This window comes from Epinephelus fuscoguttatus, linkage group LG3 (genome assembly GCF_011397635.1).
Source record: "Epinephelus fuscoguttatus linkage group LG3, E.fuscoguttatus.final_Chr_v1".
Taxonomy (NCBI): Eukaryota; Metazoa; Chordata; class Actinopteri; order Perciformes; family Serranidae; genus Epinephelus; species Epinephelus fuscoguttatus.
Window position 1 is genome coordinate 9804747 of NC_064754.1, and position 20027 is coordinate 9824773.

At 42.9% G+C, this 20027-nt stretch overlaps 1 protein-coding gene across 1 annotated transcript in view; it reads right to left on the reverse strand.

Annotated features, from left to right (window-relative positions):
- ccdc85al (coiled-coil domain containing 85A, like) overlaps window positions 1-17565 on the reverse strand; it is a 55994-nt gene extending 38429 nt beyond the window's left edge. Inside the window, exons 1-2 of the mRNA XM_049571836.1 lie at window positions 16690-17565; window positions 14299-15397 (exon numbers count right to left, since the gene is read on the reverse strand). Of these exons, the coding sequence (XP_049427793.1) occupies window positions 14299-15397; window positions 16690-16935 (1345 nt within the window). The 5' untranslated portion in view covers window positions 16936-17565. The remainder of the gene's footprint in view (window positions 1-14298; window positions 15398-16689) is intronic.
- Window positions 17566-20027: the final 2462 nt, after the last annotated feature.

Below are 20027 nucleotides of genomic sequence, written 5' to 3' on the forward strand. Positions count from 1 at the left end.
TGGCAGAAATGGAATGTGATATAAGGAGAATGTCTTCTTTAGTGTCACCTGAAAATAAATGTTTTTGTTACCTTAAAATGAGCCATTTATATCTACAGAGGCAGCGAGTCCTTGTCTATAAAGTGCGCCATGTTGCACCGCCATGTTACTACGAAACCAAACACTGGCTCTAGATAGGGCCATTCATGCTGTCATGTCGGCCACTGCAGCTAGCAGCCCCTCTACAATGAATAGTGCAGGAGAAACACTGATTTTATCAACATGAAACTGCTTTATTCAGTGATTTCACAGGTTTAAATCATCACCAGGTCTGTTTGTCTTGAAGAGGAACACTGAAGGAATTCTAACCGGGAGTTTTAGCTGCTTGCAATCTGCAATACTCACCGCTAGATGCCACTAAATCCCCTTAAATCTTACACATTGCTCCTCTTGAGATATCAAAATAAAGCTGAATGCCAATAGAATGTGGAAATTCATCAGCCTACATTAAGAGAAACTATTAAAAATGTAACAAAGCAGCACAGAAAACGACCATCTACAAAGCAACCCAGGAATTCTCTCAATTCTGTTTTACCTGCAGCCTAAGCTCTCACAAAGCCAGATGAAAGAGGTAATTAAATGTACCTTTTTGCTGTAACAGTAAAGGAAATGAGCCAGTCAGTCTGGAGCAGTGGGGGGTAATGAAATTGATTTCAATATCTCCGAGAGGAAATCTCACAGACCAAAAGACTTCTCTGAAAGAGAACTGGTATAATGACAGTGGTGCCAATCATTTCACATCTGTGGGATCAGCCCATCCATCCGCGGTAATGGGAGCTGCGCACGTGCCTCGCTGTCATTCTCATCAGGAAAAACATTACTTCAAATGCACATAATGCACAATATGGGCAGGAGATTTATGCGCCAGGAAATGGATAACTCCATCCTGGGTGTTGTGAAAGGGAGGGATAATCATGTTGTCAGCAGCAGCGGTTTTTGACATGTTATGTTCCCGATATGTTATCTCACTTTCTAGTCCAGTTTTAACAGATGGTGAGGCTGTAAAAATCATCACCATGATGGCAACAGTAAAGTAGCTCATCGCCGCTGCTTGATCAGCGATACACGTGCAAAACAGACAGGCCCCACAGACAAGCTAACTGAGCATCAAAGCAAGACTGTATGCAGCCTTTAAAGAAGAAATGACACATTCTTTCTCCTGTGGATTTAAAGTTGGGTTAATATGCATGAAATGATGTTGCTGAATTCAGAGCCCATACCAATTTACCTGGTCTGGTATGGCCAGTAGCTTCTGGTGGCTAATGTTAGCTAACTATAATCCCCGTTTAGACATGGAACACCTAATCTATCTGTTATAGAAATGGCTTTTGTCTTAGATGTCTATTACATGAATATTTGTAAAGCCTTTATTCAGACTTGCTTGCATGGTATTTGGCACCTGGTACACCACAGGGAGCGGAGTCACTGCTGGAGATCAGCGGTGAGTTAAACAATTAGAATATGAAAGAAGAAGAGTTCTCAGTTCTCTCACAGGTTGCATCAGTGATGGCTTCTAAAAAGTTCTTTGCCGTCATCCACAGGGATAGTACGTGAGATATCAATGACCATCAGACCCTCCCCCAAAAAACCTGTTATGAACATGTTCAATGCTTATCCAATTCATGGTCTAGAGCCTATCCCAGCTGGCATAGCGGCAGACCCTGGAGAGGTCGGCAGACTATCACAGGACTGACACACAGAGACAGACAACTATTAATTCAAGTGCACATTCACACTGCAAGTTAGAGCTCCCAATTAACCTTAACCTGCATGTCTTTGGACTGTGGGAGGAAGCCATAGATCCCACAGAAAACCCACCATGACACGGGGTGAGGTGACAAGGTTCCTGTGGATCCTTAAAACGTCTTAAAAGTAGGAGTTGGGGAAAAAATCGATATGGAATAGTATCGCTATATTTTTGTGTGGCAATATCATATTGTCACACAGTGCGAAGTATCTTTTTTTTATTAAATAAATCATTAATATGACAAATAGGCCTACAAATTACAAGCGGTATTAAAATGTCTTAAATCAACCTTTTAAACATCTTAAAAGACATGAGATGTAGGATTTTATGATTTTTTTCTGATGTCAAATGGTAAAATCTAAAAAGGAACAAAAAAAAGTAACATCTATTTTTTTTTTTAAATAATGTACCAAATGGCTGCCACATCAACGACATGCAGATCAGGATAGAGGAACCAACAACACTCATATTTGTTTTCCAGACAGGATGCTCAATGCAGTCTGCAGCTCGCTGTCACTGTACCCTGGATGACATGGAGAAGACTACAACTTCAACAAAAACTGGCTATTCAACCAAGATTTCAGGGCATGGCTGAAACCAGTACAAGGCAATGCATGCGAGGCTCGGTGTATTTTGTTAAAAAGCAGTTGAATCCCGCATGCAGAGTGAGCAACATGCAATCACAAAGAAATCCCGCCAACAAACAGCAGGTATTTCCCAGTTTTGTTGACACTGGTTCATGTTTTTCTTCAGTTTTGGTAACTGTAAAATTGGTGCTAAATTTCAATCCAAGTTGCATTAAAAAAGTCTTAAACCTAACTTGTCTTAAGCTGTAGGTAGAATAAAAATATTTAGTTGGGATGCTCATTCAATCCGTAGTTTCTCACATGCTGTATATACATATTTATATATAGCATGGATGAAGAGTGAAGATATAGAGTGGAAATGCTGATCTGATTCCAGATATGGTTGTTTTTTCCCTGCATCACAAGGGGGTAAATAATCATCTCTTTATCAAAATTTGCTCAATTACAGTGTTACTGATTTATTTAGCTGACTTTACTGATATTCTATGTGCATAAGAGATGACAACTAAGGACACATTTATTGCACTGTACTCATGGGAATTACTGAGTTCATCACTCTTGACTGGTCTCAACTGGTGCTACTATGTTAGCATTTTACCATTATCCTAAAAATGTTATTTATGGCCACAGAGGCTGCTGTTCAGCAGAAGTCACTTAGACTTGATTTGAGTGGGGGTGAGGTAATGTGAAGATAATTCTATTCATTCCTCCTCCTATTCTGTCAATGCCCCTCAGCAAACTCACTCAGGCTGAATATATATATTAATTTGAATAAGTCATGAAATTCATGCGAGTCAGTATGACTGAAAAAAAACTGCCACAACTGAATGCTGCCAAAAACAGAGCTGCACACTGTATGTGAACCTGATGCACTCAGCAACATCCATCCAGCTCCACTCACCTCCTTCACTCCCACCTGATCACCTGATGCCCTCAGTCTGCCGTCATGACACACAGCTACAGCTGAAGTATATGTAACGTTGCTAAATGTGGTTACTGCTGGTGACTTTGGGACTGACAGAGGTTCCCTCAGGCCCAGTGTTGCCCTCGTACATGGCAGCTACTCAACTTCCAGTTAATTACCTGGCCTAGCAAGCTAATTTCCTCTTAGCTCAGTGGGCCGTTCCCCGTTGGCACGGCGTAAGAGGACAAAGGCTGTTCTCCATTCCACTGGGTTTGCGTGTCTACCGGATGACTGGGGCTACAGTGCAACATTTGTCACATACCTCTGGGGTTTGGGCTGGAGCGATGCTTGAACACGCCAAGCAGCCCCGTCATAACTCACACAGCTATTTAGCTGTGGAGCTGCTTGTTGGGGGAAATGTATGGGTGCATCAGTGGCCAAGTGCTCAGCATGTTCATGAATACTGATCTGTTACAACAAATCATAACATTTACATCCATCAGAGTGCCAGAATGCTGCACATGCACACATATGTTCATCTTGGTTATATCTGCAGTACATTATCATTCTCCTTGCCTCCCTCTAATTTATAATTTAGCTTGCCAAAAATAATTTTTGTTTTCTTGTTAGAGACATTTCACACTCCATTTCCCATTGACATTACTGTTGTCTTAGTATTTGACTGGGATTTACCGATAAGGGACCAAAAAAAGAAGCCTGTATTGTTCGAGTATCACACTGCAGAGAGGCAATACACGACTCTCTGCTCCATCCCGGAGAAGCAATCTTTAAAGAGACGGAGCTGAGGGCGGCTTGATTAAAAATGACAATGATATGCACTAGAGGTAGATAAACAAAATGCCTAATCATGCACTCCTTGGTTAATGGAATCACTGATGGCCTATAGGCAAGGGTGTTTGGGATAATTGGTCTCAGGTGTGATTACAGATTCAAATGCCATGATAGCATTTAAAAGCAACATTTTCCCCTTTGCAGGGGTTGTGATAAAGACATCCGCCATGAGAAACACGTCTCTCATGGCTTTAACTCGAACTATCTCTGGAGCTTTAACCTGCTCTCATTCCTCTGCTCTTTAACTGATAAAACACATCAAGCAGGGAATACCCAATTTTGGAATGAAAATACAACCCTTATTAGGCTATTCTCATTCACTCTTGGTACTTATTAAAAAAGTAATGTGTTATAATTCCCACGCAATCGAGGCCAGGAGGCTGTGATCATGTGACCTGTATGCTGCAGGCTGTCCTCCTTCCTATAATGCAAAGGAGGAAGTCAGGTAATGTAGAATAAAGAGCGACAAAGTCTGCATTCGGAGGCCATGCGGTTGCAATGGGTCAAACAAGCACAGGGCTTTCACCTCGGAGGCTGGGGCTCCTGTCCCTTGTAAAAACCAAAAGTCAGCATTGAGTTATTTTAAGTTACTTACATAATGTCACATCATCATGTCACACTAGTTACATTAAAGGGTTAATTCGGATTTTTGAATTGGGTTTGTATAAAGTAGTTATCCATGGTAAGTGGAATACACACAGTATACGTCTGTTGGTAAACCCCCAGTTTGGAGAAGCAAAAGGAGTGCTGACACAGGGCAGCAGCAAAACGTACTTAACCACCTAAAAAAATCTGATATAGATTCAGTGTACAATAAATTCAACAGGAAGCCATTAACGGCTCAACACTCTCTTCAAAGCCACCAGACTCCACAGACCAAACCCGTTTAGCTTGCTGCACACGGAAGCTGCTGATCTACCGCTGCTTTGATCCGTTAGTTTCTTTGTATTATTGTGTGACTTTGGTGAATCTGAGCTAACCCTTTCAAATGCCAAAGTCACACAATAACACAAACAACTGATCGAGGCAGCAGTAGACCAGCAGCCCCTATTTTCAATTATGTTAAATCATTTTTCTCAATGGAGTCTGGCTTTGAAGAGAGCAATATAACAGCTTCAGTTCCCCATCAGAAACTGCTGTCTGACGGCAAGGTATAGAAGTAAAATACTCTAAATATAGCGTACATTTAAACTGATACTGATTTTTTTTTTTAGGTGCCAAAATATGTTTTGTTGCTGGACCCCATCCACAGCAGTACATTGCCTTAGCCTCCATGCTGATATTCCAGCCTGCTTCTCCAAACTGAGGGCGTGCCGACGAACATTTACTGTATGTATTACACTGACTATGGCTAAATACCTCATACAACCCCACATCAAATGATCCTGACTATTCCTTTAAGTGCATAACATGATTATGCCCTACCACAATTCTTTTCCTAAACCTAACCGGTAGGGGCGGTAATTATTCATACAGACAGTTATAGTGTCTGTAATAGTCTTCATTTAAATACAGAATTATGTATGTGAACAAGTTAATCTGTGCAACATCATGCCACTTTGGTAGGTTGAACTAGTAAGGAAAGGGAAAAGCTAGGATGGTTGGCAGTTCAGATGAGGTTATCTGGTAATAATACTGATCCATTTGAATTACAGCAGCCTAATGCTCCCCTAAATCTTTTCATGCCAAGCAGCTGTGACAAACATTTGAGTTTCTTCATGCTGCTTAGGCTGTGAGATTTCACAATTTGTCAAGGGGATGCTTTCCATCCATCGCTCTGGCAAACCAGCAAGGAAGAAGAGGGCAGAGTGGAGTCAGAGGAAGAGGAGAAGATGGGCTGCAGAGAGGAAGACAGAAAGAGACAGAGAAGGAGAGGAAGAAAACAGCCAGTAATCCACTCAAACACTTCCTCAACCCTCTTTCCTCGGCTCAGCCTGGCAAACAGTACATCCTCCAGCCTCCTCCAGAAAGCGGGCTTTGTAATCAGAGTTTTCTCTCTGTCCGACAGCTGGTTGTTCACACTGGCAGCCAATTAGGATGGAAGGAGGGAGAAAGACAAGAGAGAGGAGGAAGAGGGAGAGCGATAGCCAGGCTTTCACAGTGACAGTGGAGAGGGAGAACATTATCTGAGGCCACAGCTTCAGTGATGATTTCCTGTTGCAGACAGGCAACAGCCAGAGGAGCTGGATGGTCTGAACTGATGCTACAATTATAGATTAATAGAATGAGAGCGAATGAGACAATGGGATGATCTTTGCTAATTTGATCAGATAAAACAGCACAAAATGCTCAAGAATGGAGAATTATGCTGCCAGTGTTTGTCAGTTCTCATTAAGTTGATTTAGACATGGAGATGCAAAAGCTCACGAGACACTTCTCTCAAAGATACAGTCTCTGAATAAATATATTTGTTTAACTGACTAAAACTAAACCCGCCCCCCAAACAGTGATTGTCAAATCATAGCTTAGCCACTGTAACCACATGGCAGGCCTGTCAGGCTTTGCATTTCTCCACATGCTGAAGCAGTATGTAGTAGTTCGGTGGTTGTTTCTTTGATTCTCTTTCCATAACCAGAGTAAAGTTAAGAGTCAGAGTTTTCAGTGTAACATTCCCGAGTGCCTGTTTTTTCAGGGACAGCCGCACCCTGAGATAAACAGAGTTCAACTTGACCAATCAATCACAGCTGACAGACGTCTTTCCCTTCTTCCATAAATATCAGTCTGTGATAAATATGGAGAATTTAAGCATTTTAGTGCAGAGCTGCCAGAGCTTTACATCCGTCCCATGAACAATAGGCCTACACACAAACAGCGCCTGGAAGAAGATCAGCTCTGCACTCAGGATTTCAGGTAAATAGGCAATGATATGGTGCTTGTTAAGGTTGCTTAGAAACCTCAGGCAAAACCTGCTGCTCTCACAGAAAAGGCACAACAGTAGCACCCAGCGCCCAACCTCGTGTTTTCCAGGCAGTTAAAGACGCAGCATGTGTACGGCCCTTTAGGATGACCAGCTAAATAGCTTACCAAGGCCAAGGAGCACATCACTGGCGGACCTTTTCGAAGTGTTTTCATTTTAAAACAGCATTTTAAAACGAAAACAATCTCCATACACATCACCGTTTTAGCACTGTGTCAGAATTTGTCTCCATCACGCCTGAAAACGTATATCACGTGACAACTTATGTGCACTGGGCGAGCACATTGTTTCCTCTGTGGTTAGTTGCTTAATTACAGAACATACTGCAGAGATGACCAAAAGTAAGACCAGAGATTTCTTTGCTTGGACTGACGAAAAGGTGAAACTGTTAAAAAAGGTAACACAAATACAAAGCAGTCAAGGTGGCAGAATACAGATTGGGAATCGTTACAAAGCAAACATGTCAACATATAAGAGCCAGGAGCATTACCCATTGTCGGAGGAGGCATGGCAATGGGAAAGTTGTACCCACACAAGAAGGATAAAATCACCCTTATTAGGCTATTCTCATTCACTCTTGGTACTTATTAAAAAAGTAACGTGTTATAATTCCCACGCAGTCGAGGCCAGGAGGCTGTGTGTTTCTTACTAAAACAGAGTGAGCAGTGTTTTCAGAGATGTTCCCATACGCCAGAGTAATGAGGATGCTAGGTGTAAACATAGACATTGTTATATGTTTTAAAGCAAAAATGTCTTAGTGTGGTTGTCTAGTCTTTTAGCATCATATGTAGCCATTAGTTGCATATTATGTAAGATCTTTTAACTGAGCATAGTGTTAGTTCAGACAGGACACAATGTCGATCAGCTCACATCCCAGCTACATCAGTTGATCTCAAACAGCCCAATCAACTGATGGATCAGCTGATAGATCACATGATTACTTTCTATGCAACCAGTTGGTAAATCTCATTCAGGGTGCCCTATTTAAACTGCTCTGGCCTGCCTACTGTTGCTGCTCCCTCTGCAAGCCGCCTTGCAAGCCACCTCCACCCCAGCTCCTCCTTTTCATGCTGTGTCTGACTTATCAGTGTCATTTCTGTTTGTCACTGATGCTGCTCTGTTCTGTTCCTGAGGGGTCTTTGATGCTGCTCTCTCTGCATTGGGTTTTCCACATAAGCGCATGGAAGGGCAGGGAGGTTTGCTCTCTTTGCCTTGGGCTTTCCTTGTTTGCACATGGAAGGGCAGCGAGGTGTGCTCTCTCAGAACAGAGTCATACTGCTAAATATAATACTGCAAATGGAAATAGAGTTTTCTTTGATTAAAATGTTCCTGACTGAAATATAGTTTCCATTTTAAAAGGACTCAGCCAGAGACAGAGTTTTCAACCAACTCACAGAGTAAAGGCCCTTTCAGACACAATATGAGTTGAGCTGCACTCACTGCTGGGTTAAGCGCACATCTGACAAGTTGCATAGAGCAAAATAGGTAGATTTTTTTTTTCTTTATATTTCTAGCAGGATTATGTCATCTTGCTGTTGACAGCAGTTGTTGACCTCAGAAAAGAAACTTTGTAAACAGTCTAACAAACCTGAGCTATGTTTGTCACATAGGCGACACATATACCTACAAGCTATCTGCTGAAACACACCTGATGGTTGGAAATGTGTGTCCAAGACGGCTTTCCTCCTGAGGTCTCAATACAAGAGCAAATTTGTTGTACAGTTCAGGGAATTCAGAAACACACAATATTGGTTTTTCCTCAATTTTGTTTTCAGTGCGCGGCTGCCCGGCTTGTTTCCCACGTGGGTATTCATCACAGCATGTAGCGCCCACACTTCAACCTTGTTAAACTTTAGGCACAAGCTCCCAGAGCGGCTCGCTAAAGGCGCTTTGCTTGTTGTAGCGTGTCTCTGTGTGAAATCAAGAACCCATAGTTCCAAAAATAACTAGGAAGTTGGAGTGGTAAACCTGCTGCTGTTATCTTTGTAAAGTTAATACATACAAACCATATGTGTGCAAGGGAGTGGGGCTTCGTGTGTGTGTGTGTGTGTGTGTGTGTGTGTGTGTGGGGCATTCATTGGCATCACAAGGGCAGAGGTTCTCCCACACACTGTAATGTCTTTTTTTTCCCATGCGGCCTTTTTTTTCTCCTCCCGATCATCTGAGCAGCTTAAGCTAATATGCAGAACTTGTGATTGCTAAAGCAGAAAACATGATTAAGTCTCTCCTCTTTTTGAAAAAGACCCTCTGCAGTGCAGCGATCCTACAGGCTTAGCAAACAGTCTGGGTCAGGAGACTACAGTGTTCATGGCTGATTATCTTTGACTGAGAGGGAATCTATCACATGGCAAGATGGACGGATTTGATCTGGGTCACAACTGAACTGAAGGTTTCTTTTTTTATTTGTACTGGGTCACATACAGGTTTTACAGGCCCATCGTTATATGTAGGCAAGACAATATTGCCATCCAGGAACGTATAAAATTCAAATTGACATGCAGTTATTTTTATGCCTTAACTTTCTAAATGCCTTTTACATACATGAATTAATTACTTTCTGGATCATGGGCTTTTATTCTCGTTATTACAGTGCAGCAAGACAGCAACAGAAAAGGGCATGAGAGAATGAGGATGACACAAAGCAAAGGGCCACAGGTTGGAATCGAATCCACGCCGCTGCGAAGGACTTCAGCCAACATGGGGTGGACAATCTATTCACTGAGCTAGGAGCCGTCCTGTGGATTATGTATTGTTGAGATGAGAGGGTTTTTTTTTTTTTTTCTGGCAGAAACCTGGACTTAAATCAAAACTAAGAATGCTTCTCATCATTTTTTTTTTTTTTTTGTTATACCCTTCTCCGTGATTCAAACATAACAGAATATGTGTGATAAGCTTCCCAAAAGATGCAAAAGCAGTTTGTATTAAAAGGCTGCAGAGGTCAGTGATGTTTTGCTTTCATTTTGGATTTTGTCAGGAATTTAAATGGCCTGAGCCTCAGTGCTGTCTAGTGGCACATGAACATGAGACTTTCATTTGTCTGAATAAAACACTGCTGCAGTGACCCGGGATGGGACACTGTGGCACATCCACCCAAATCACATACACACACAAGCACACACGCAAGTACATAAAAAAATGAAATAATACTGTGCAAAAGGCTTAGAGGATAATCCAAGTGAGTGGAGTGTACTACATCGTCACAGGAATTAAATTCCCTCTTCGTCCAAAAAAGGACATGGCAGTAAGGATGGGTCAGTGGATGTCACACACGGACACGGCCACAAAGCTGCTCTCTTTACTTCCCCTACCTCGCAGCAGGCTATCTGTTCATGCACTCATTTCTGCAGCGTTTGTGTGTTTTAATCTGTCGGCAAAATTTCACACCAGTACACAGCCTTTCTGTGATGTGAATGTGATGCAATTATTTAACATAAAAGCAAAATCTTCCACCTCCAGCTAAGTCTTGATTGCATGTCTTGATCTAACTGTAAATACAGTTGTGACACTTGAAGTTAGCATCCTTGTCAGGTGAGCGAAGGCATGGCAGCCCTGTGGGGACATTCATGATAGAGACAAATAGCCATTCTGACAGACAACTATCATGATATACTAATATGACTCTATAGCAACACGCACATGCTCACATTTCTCTCACACACATGCTTAATGAAGTTTTTATGAACCTGGTTAAAGGCTATTTGGTGCATGCATTTCCCTCCGAGCTAAGTTCACAACAGTTATGCCACAGTTGGCAAACCACCAGGCTCGGGGGCCAGCGAGCGCCCCGTGCACTCACAACATTTTCCAATTAAGGATTTGTGAGGCATTAATGTGGCGCGGCCTTTTGCAGACATCATATGGGTTTCAGGTTACATCAAGATTGAAATCTCTCATAGAGCCACAGAGCGCAGAGGAAAAAGCTCAAATAGAAACAGAACGATGATCCAAATCAAAGTTGTGTGTGTGTCTTTATGATAATCCGGTGCAATCAGCAGAGATTGCAAAATGGCTGGAGAGAGAGCATGTTTACTACCAGACTGTAATGTCTGAGGCTGCAGTGGCTGTATTGTAATTCTTGTGCTTCAGCAATTTGGTGTTTTAATTTGATAAAGTTGTGTGTGTGTGAGTGGGTGGGTGGGGTCTCAAAGGACAGTTAACAAAATAATGGTTACAATTAAAGCAGCAGAGGTTGAGATATCCTGACTTTTAGTACGAGTACAGGTCAAACCCCAAAAACACTTCATTTTAGGGCTGTAGCTGACTCAGAATTATATCAGTCTAAACAGATTTGGCAGTTTAATACAAATGTTCAATTAATCGTTACTCTTTTTCCATACAGCGTTTGAGATTTTGAACAGGATTTGCAACATTCTGGGTGACACTGAGTTGGGCCCCTGAGCTAATGCGTGCTAACTTCGCAGAAGGCAGAAAATAAAGTTAGCTCGGAGCCTGACCAGGCAAAGCCTCTCTTTTCTGCTACCATCTCACTCACACTGACCCTGGCTCTGGGTCTGCAGCTGTCTGTATCAGGGAGCAGAATGAAAGCAAAGAGCACTCAATCGGCAGCTAAATCTGGGAACTATGATGACCCAAGAAGTACACTTACTGACCAAAAAAAAAGCCCTGCTGGACTTGGAGAAATCTTAGTCAACTGGGGCGTCTCTAACTGATTATTCAAACCTTCAACTTTGATGGGGCAGCCTCACTACATTTCCCATAATGCTGCTCAATATTGTATCTTAGTTAGACCATCCCTGTCTGTTAGATACCCATGTTTTTACAAACTCCACAACTTCAGCTGGTAACAAGATTATCATGGTTGACTAAATCTAAATATTTTAGCTAACTGAAATAAAAACCAAAACTAGACTCTGGAAAAAATGAAAACTATCTGAAACAAAATTGTGGAGAATAGTTACAGAACTACTTATAAAATAAAAACATACAGGAAATGTCTTTAGTTTTAATCTTTGTCAACAAACTAACCTGAGGAAGTCTTGGTCAGGCTGTTCTAATGCACTGCCTATAAATAAAATACTGCAGTACAATGTGTCCATAAGCTCACAATTTTGACACCACAAACACAAACCTACACGTTCGGCAGAATCTCCTCCCTCTGATGAACAGATTGTGTTGACGATTACATTCACGGTTTGGCATCAAAAGGAAGAGTGTAAGAGCCAGAAATGGGGAAGGCTGATGGTGTTTGGAACTGTGTGAAACCAAGTGACTTTAATGTTCGTCATCACCATGTCTTTTCCTAACCCTAACCTACGTAACTATACTTGCCTAGAATTAAAGACACCCAGCTGTGTTTCATTTCTTACACCTCACCAAAGTGACTCTGATGCCTAAACTTAACCTATGTAACATTATGTTAAGTACCTAACGCCATTCATGGGGCTCCTATTCATTAGATATCATACAAACTGTAGTATGAGAATACATTGCATTGTTATTAAGAATAGGATGTCTACGTGACTGAGTCAATTTCCTTTACAAAGTGTTTGTATTGTAGGGCTGCAATGATTGGTCGACTAATCGATGACTAATCGACTATTAAAATAATTGTGACTATTTTAGTGGTCGACTAATCGGTTTGAATCATTTTTCACAGAAAAGTACTATAAAAGTACCCCAAAATACTCTTACTGCAGCTTCTTATGTTCAGATATTGGCAGCTTTACACACTCTCCCGTGACTGTGAACTAAAACCCTTTGGCGTGAGTGTGAAACAAGACATTAGATGACGTAATTTTGGGGTTTGGGAGAGACAGACCGACATTTTTCAACATTTTAACACATTTTTCAATAAAATGATCAGTCGACCAATCGAAGAAATAATCGACAGATTAGTCGACAATGAAAATAATCATTAGTTGCAGCCCTATTGTTTTGTAACACCTATTTTGAACTTCTTAAATTGTGCCCTGACAATAGTATATAGTATAGTATAATAAGCAAACTAAAACTAACACTGAAACTTACAAAACAAAACTAAAATTAAACATTTTTATACACTAAAAACTAAACTGAAACAGCATGTGCACCCTGGAAGCCAACTGTAAAGAAACTTAACTGAAAACAGAAATTAAAAACCATATAAAAACTGATGATAAATACAAAACTATAACTACTCTGTAACAGTCTCTCTGACATTTTTCAGTTTCCAGACCAACAGACTGAGATAACCCTGATGACATCATAATTACATCACCGGGGCTTTTTTTCCTCAGACTTGACGAAGCTCCTGCAGAGCCACAGATTACATTATACAACTGATTTCACAGGCTGCGTTGTGCTCCCTGTGACCAGTGAACTCATCATCATCTGTAAAATCTGTGGAGTGCCCCTTTAAGGTCATCCTAATGTCAGTACAAATACCTCACTCTGTAAACAGTCATTTGTGTCTTTGCTTTGTAATTATAAGTAATCATATCAATGCAATAGCACATAACTGGTGGCATATATACACACACATACTCTGCCCTGTGTACACTATTTCTGTTTCTCTTGTAATTTCAGCCTCGTATTGCAAACTCAGGCAGATATTTCACCTTGAGGAATTTGTCCTTTAGCTTCTGCCAGCTCTGTGCCACTCAGCACTTTTTTTCCCCTCGGATTCCAGAAATCATTATCAGCCACTGTGGGGTATTTAAACAGCAGCCAAGCTGGTACTTTGATATTCCTCCTTCTCTCTGACATCCTTAACTCTCACTGATCTCACTGAGATGGGCACGGCTGCAGCAAAGACTTAGGGGGTAATTCGTCGTCTGAGAGGTGCACCTGTGTTGCAACGCTACACCACACACTGATGTCTGAGCACGGTTCATTTGAGTCGAATCTGTTCGACTTGTATACAGAACATGTAAAATAATAAAATAATCTGAATCCCTTATTTTGTCTCTCATCCGCTGAGCCAACCCACATTCCTCTCGAGACGCCAAGAAAATCAATAATGCTGTAAATTTTGCAACAGTCACATTGAGGAAGAGCATCTGTGTTTTCTCAATCAAATAAGTGCATTCCAGTCGCATCTCACACAGCAAGTATTTTTTTTAATTTTCACAGTTTTCACAGAGAATATCACTGTCTTCACCCTGCTGTAGATGCTTTAGGTAAGTTTAAAGTGTGAAATATGTTGCATAGTTTCATCCACTGAATTCCAGGGGTTGTGTGCATGGGAATATTTTATAAGATGTTAGAAACCACAGGATGATCACATTACATGCAATCATACGCTCAAACTTACCATTCATGCCATTGTAGATGCTCCGATGGTGTGGCGACAGCTCGTCTCCGGCCGGCCTCCTCTGCCCGTCTCTCACAGGGCTGCCAAACTTCACGTGGTCGGGGCTCATACTGTACTGGTGCCTATGAGTTTCAGGGCTGCCCCCCTGGACCACGCAGCCCTTTTCATGGTGCTCAGTGGCGCCTAAATGTGCCTGCCTGGGCTCTGGGCTCCCACAGCCTAAACTGCTAATGCTGCTCCTGTTGTGCCTCTGATAGAGCTCCCCACTGCCTCCCTGACCCGGGAAGTGCTGCCTCTGGCCCAGGAGGAGATCCGAGCTGTGGTGCTTGGGGTGCTGCTCCGGACTGCGTCGGCCCACGTTCCTACCATACTTTTCCGGGCTGAGGCCCCGCATCACTCGACTGTGGTCAGGCACGGATATGGAGCCACAGCGGGGCCTGCACAGCTGAGGCAAGGTGTATGGATACTCCAGGCTTGTACTCCGGTGGCGCCCAGCAGGGTGCTCGGGGCTGGACACATCCCTGTCTCCTCCGCTTCCGCCTCCTATTCCACTGATGCTGCTACACCTGGGTTTGTGCACAAGCTCGGGGCTCCCTTTCTCCCCACCACTACCAACCCCACCCACGCCTGGAGCCAGGTGAGGCTGCTTGTGGTGAGGGTGATCGGAGCTGTCAGCGCTCCCGGCACTGGAGGTGCTGCTCCCGTCACCCACGTCTCTCATCAGGAGCCCCTGCCCGGGCACCAGCAGCAAACTACTCTGGCTGTCTATGGAGTTGCGGCACCCTCCCACGCCTACACTCCCTCCCCCTACGCTTCCTCCGCTGCCACTTCCTCCACCTACCACCCCCTTCTCCTCATCCAGCAGCAGGCAGAGCTCCTTCAGCTCCAGGTTCTCCCGGATAACCTCCTCCTGTCGAAGCTCCAGCTCCTTGAGTTTCTGGAGGTAGAGGGTCACCTCTTTGCGCATGATGCTGGCACTGTAGCGTCCCAAGCGCTGCCACTCCCTGGACACACGTTTGCCTTTCTGGCGGTCGTCATCCAGGAAGCAGCACAAGTCCCGCAGCTCACGGTTGTCCTCCTGCAGCTTCTGGTTAATATCCTGAGAGGAAGAGAGAGAAAAACAAGAGGAAAAGAGAGATGGGGTTAAACTGAGGCCTAGGCATTAAGAAGCTTCATAAAATATGACAATGCTGATCAGAGCAGAAAGAACATTAATGTGCTTTTGATTTGGTACAAAACAAAATAATTTGTCTTCTATTGATTTAACTCCAGCTAAACCATTGTCCGATTTCAATCCATTTCACCGCTCTCTTAGATATCAGTCAAACGCTGTATGCAATCATAATGAAATGAAATCCTAATCCTCTCTGTCTTTCCCACAAAAGCACTGACTCACTGTGTGCCATTCAATGTGAAGTACATAATGTAGACTAGAATGCCCTGCAGGAGATGGAGAGGCCACACACAGAAATAAGACTGGGTTACAGCAGTGAAATCACACGCCCCGAACATTTTACACCCAGCAACGTTTACTTAAACATCCCTCCTTCACCTCCCCGAGAGCTCCTTCTCTTCTCCCCTCCCCTCTCCCACTCTCTTACCCTCCAGCTCTTTCCTGTGTAATTAGGCAGCTCGGATAGGATGGGTGGAGAGGTGACGAGGTCTCCGAGAAAGGCAAATGATCCCCATGTGTTTCATCTGAGGCTACCTCAGGCTGGGTCTCAGCTTTAGCTGTAAATATTGTGGACATTTGTGTCACATTCTTCTTATTAGCAGTGCAGAAAATAGAAGCAGTAGAAAGGTCACTGAAAAAGGAGAATGCCTGCAAATACTTTCAAAGCAAATGCCACGTTCTTGAGGCAAATTGTGCTGCACATGCTGAAGATTTATGTGCAGGGATTGTCTAGGAATGTGAGGTGTGTAGCTCAGACAGGGGGAGATCTGGATGCCAGATTTGAGCACTGGCATATGATCAGAGAGACATGCCCTCCCCTTCAGTATTAGGAGGATGAATGTCTGCCTCATTGGCCTGTACTGTACTTTATATGTTGAGTTGTAGGGATGCAGTTCGCTTTCCCTTGTTAATTAAACTCTTCTTCATTTTTAAAACATTGGATTTCCCACATTTCTGGCAAAAGTTAAATTACAACTCTACCCCTGCTTTAGGTTAAGCATGCCCAACAAGCCTGTGCACACGGGTCTGCATTCATCCCCATCAGATTCTCACACAGGCCTACACAATGGCACACTGAACTTCAATGATACCATCTATTCTCACACCACGTTTGCAGAGGCGCTCTCTCCACAGCAGAACATCCCTCCCGCTATGCGCGCTCTCAGGTGCGCTCCAAAACCTATGATCTCATCCCTCACCGATGCGCGCCCCCTCACCTTCAGCCCCCTGATCTCGTTCAAGTGCAGCTGGAGGCTGCGATTGACCTCTCGGATGAGATTCCCGTGGTCCAGAATCACGCTCATCTTGTCGGCCTCGGAGCGCCTCAGCCGCCGCACCAGATCCTCCTTGGTCCACTTGAGCAGCTCCTCGTCAGTCAGCCCGGAGATGTCCTCCGCTGGACTTTCAGTCTTCGCTATCGACAGCTGGAGCTGGGGCTGGGGCGGCGGAGTCGCTTTCTCCATTGGCACAGCTCCTCCGGCACCGACAAAGGGCAGAAAATAGTCAGAGGCTCGTTGGCAACCTCTGCTCGCATCCGCTCCCCGGTCGACTTATGGTGGAAAACGGTTACCGGCAGAAAGTCAGTCGCATAGTTTGGCCTTTTCCTCTGTTGCTCCCGACTCTTCACTCTCTGCTAGAGCAACAGCTGACGATACCGGCTGAGTGCGATACAGTGGAGAAGCTGATCTGCTGTCTATCACTGCAACATCCTCTCAGCCGGGGTGGACAGTGGGCAGCCTACTTCCAGTGTGAGTTGCCGTCTCGGTTTAGTATCCAAAATCGCTCCCAAATGTGGTGGAAGTGTGAAAAGCTTGAGCGGACAGTCGGTGCGCACACACACCTGCACACTGCGAGGCAGAGACAGGAGAGAGTCCGCTGTGCACGGCGGAGACACGGATAGAGGAGGAGAGGGAACAGCTCTCCCCCTGTCTCTGCCTCTCTCTAGCTCTCTCCCTCCAGGGGTTTATCCTCCGCCAAAAATACCGCTTGGTTACAGCGCCGCTCCATGTTCACTGACACTCTTACAGGCTGTGGGAAATGCTGAGTTCACGTCCTCTCGGATTTAGGCAGCTTGAGCTGCAGGTGGGAAAACGCAGGTGTCCTCCAGGTCCTAGTATAGTGTAGTCCAGTGAATCTGTGGTTTGATCCAGCCGGGGAAGATTGCAACAGTAATCATTCAAGTTTTTTGTGATCTCTTGGCACAACTAAATAACATATTTAAAGTATACCATTATATTTTTTGTGGATCAAGGTAATTTCAGGGGTCCAAAGAAGTGTCACACAAACAAGTGCAGATCTCAGCTTCTGCATGATATTTTATATAGACTACTTAATGTCTCGACATTATAGTTTTTTAGGATGATATTTAACATATAATCATCAGATATTACCTGTTCTAAATGTATAAGTGCAATTTGGGGGCACCCTGACCCCAAAATGACCTTTTTGTGAATCCAAAGTCAGTAAAATGAGGTTATAAAGCATATTTTTATTCAGTTTTCTGCACATATAAATTTGTTTGTCCATGGAAACCATGACGCATATCAGCACTCAGAGTAAGACCTTAGGTTTTTCATTCTTTGGTTTAACTGTTGCCATTGAGGGTTGTTATCTGTTAAGCTGCCACTTGGGAAGAGCTATTTTATTGAAATAGCATTGAGAGCTTAAGAGTTTTTCTTAATACCAAACTAGAATTTGCACCTTGGGTAGTAGCAGTTAGTGAAAATTCTGACCTGGGTCCAGGGGCTGGACCCATAAAACACAATCACCACTGATATCCCATAATGTTTTTGGCTGTAACAAATAGAAGTTTCCACCATTGCACCATATGTGTTTCATATCCCATCTAAGATGTACAGGATGCCTTTTCTGGTACATCATCATGAGGCACATCATTTCATATTGCTTTTGCAATTTAAAAAAAATATTGCTAATAGAACCAGTCAGCTCACACCTACTGTGCACTCCTCTTCAATACGATCCCCTACATAACTCTCAAACTTACACCAAATTATGATGTTACAGATACTAGATATATACAGAATAATTTATATCCAGTTTAGATGCGGATACACCCATCAGAGCAGTGTGGCACAAACTGTAAGTGGAAAATGTGGCAAAATAATTGGTTGTTGGCTAGTAGTGCCCCAAGTACAAGTGTAATACATCAGAATATCCTCTTTAAAAGTGTTTTATTGAAAAGATTGACCCCCAAAACTTAGAAAAAGACACCAAATATGTTGGATAGGTGTACATGGACCCAGAACATGTAACTGTAAAATGCTGAAACTTTGCTTCTGACTCCAAAAAAGAATGTTTCACCAAATCCATGAAGGTATACTTTTAATATATGAAGCAGGAGGGTATAAGAACCAATTAAAACTATGAAACATTGCTATAGCAATTTCTGACGTGACAAGTAAAGTGAGCATCAGGCCATCAGTTTGTGTTTGGTGTAGTTTTAGATATTTTATTCAATAGTTTGAATAAAAGTACTTTTAATAAGCAGACTGTCCCATTCACAGTCAACCATTTCAGCTAGGCTAATACCTTACATGTTTTAAAGTGCACAACAGTTATACATCAAGTTGCATGTCAAATGTTGAGCTGTGTTTTCTTTAAGAAAGTAAATTGTCAAAAAAGACAAATGACAGACTAAAATTAAAAAATAAGGACATAAAAAAGAGAAATTTTGAAATCAGTAGTAGACAAATCACGATATGTTTTGTTATTTGTTATAGTGGTTAAACTTATTTAACTTATTATTTTCACGTTACAGAGACAGCATTGATTTATCAAATTAAGACTTGTGTATATGACCTTTATCAAACAGGATCATGACATTTATCATTGCTTTCAAAATAAACAATAACACATAGAGATTAACTTTAAATAAACTGACCAATATTCCTTAAGACATACATTTCCGAATGTCCAAAATTAAAAGAATGTGAACAACTATAAAGCAAATGTTTCAACATTTCAGGTTCATGCACAAATACATGGTGGCATGGTGGTGCGGTGGTCAGCACTGTCACCTCACAGCAAGCAGGTTCTGGATCCAACCTGGGTGGGGAGTCTGCACAGAGGGAATACCCCACCCCAGGGCTCAAACCAGGAACCACTGTATCTACATTAACAGGAACCAGTTGTATCAGTATTACCACTTTGGTTGTATAGATTACACAGTGTGATTCTCAGAGCATGGCGGTCCTGTCCGACAAGTTCTCTACAGCCAACTATCAAGTGGTGTTGATGCAGACATATACCAAACATCCCAGTATGTGAGACGAGCCTTGAATGCAGCATGCCATGACCACAACCAGCAGCTGGCACTCCAGCACTATGGACAGCTGCTAATGAGAGGCAACAGGGTTTGTGTGACCTTGAGATGTAAAATTGTACAGTAAACAAACAGCAGTAGGCCTACAGTGTATAGATAGGCCTGTGCTGCTTACCATTCATTACTTATTACCAAAAAGGGATGTCATTGCAGTATGCAGTAGTGAACACTAATTAGTAAGGCTGGCTAGGAGCAGGCTACGCCCTCTGTTCA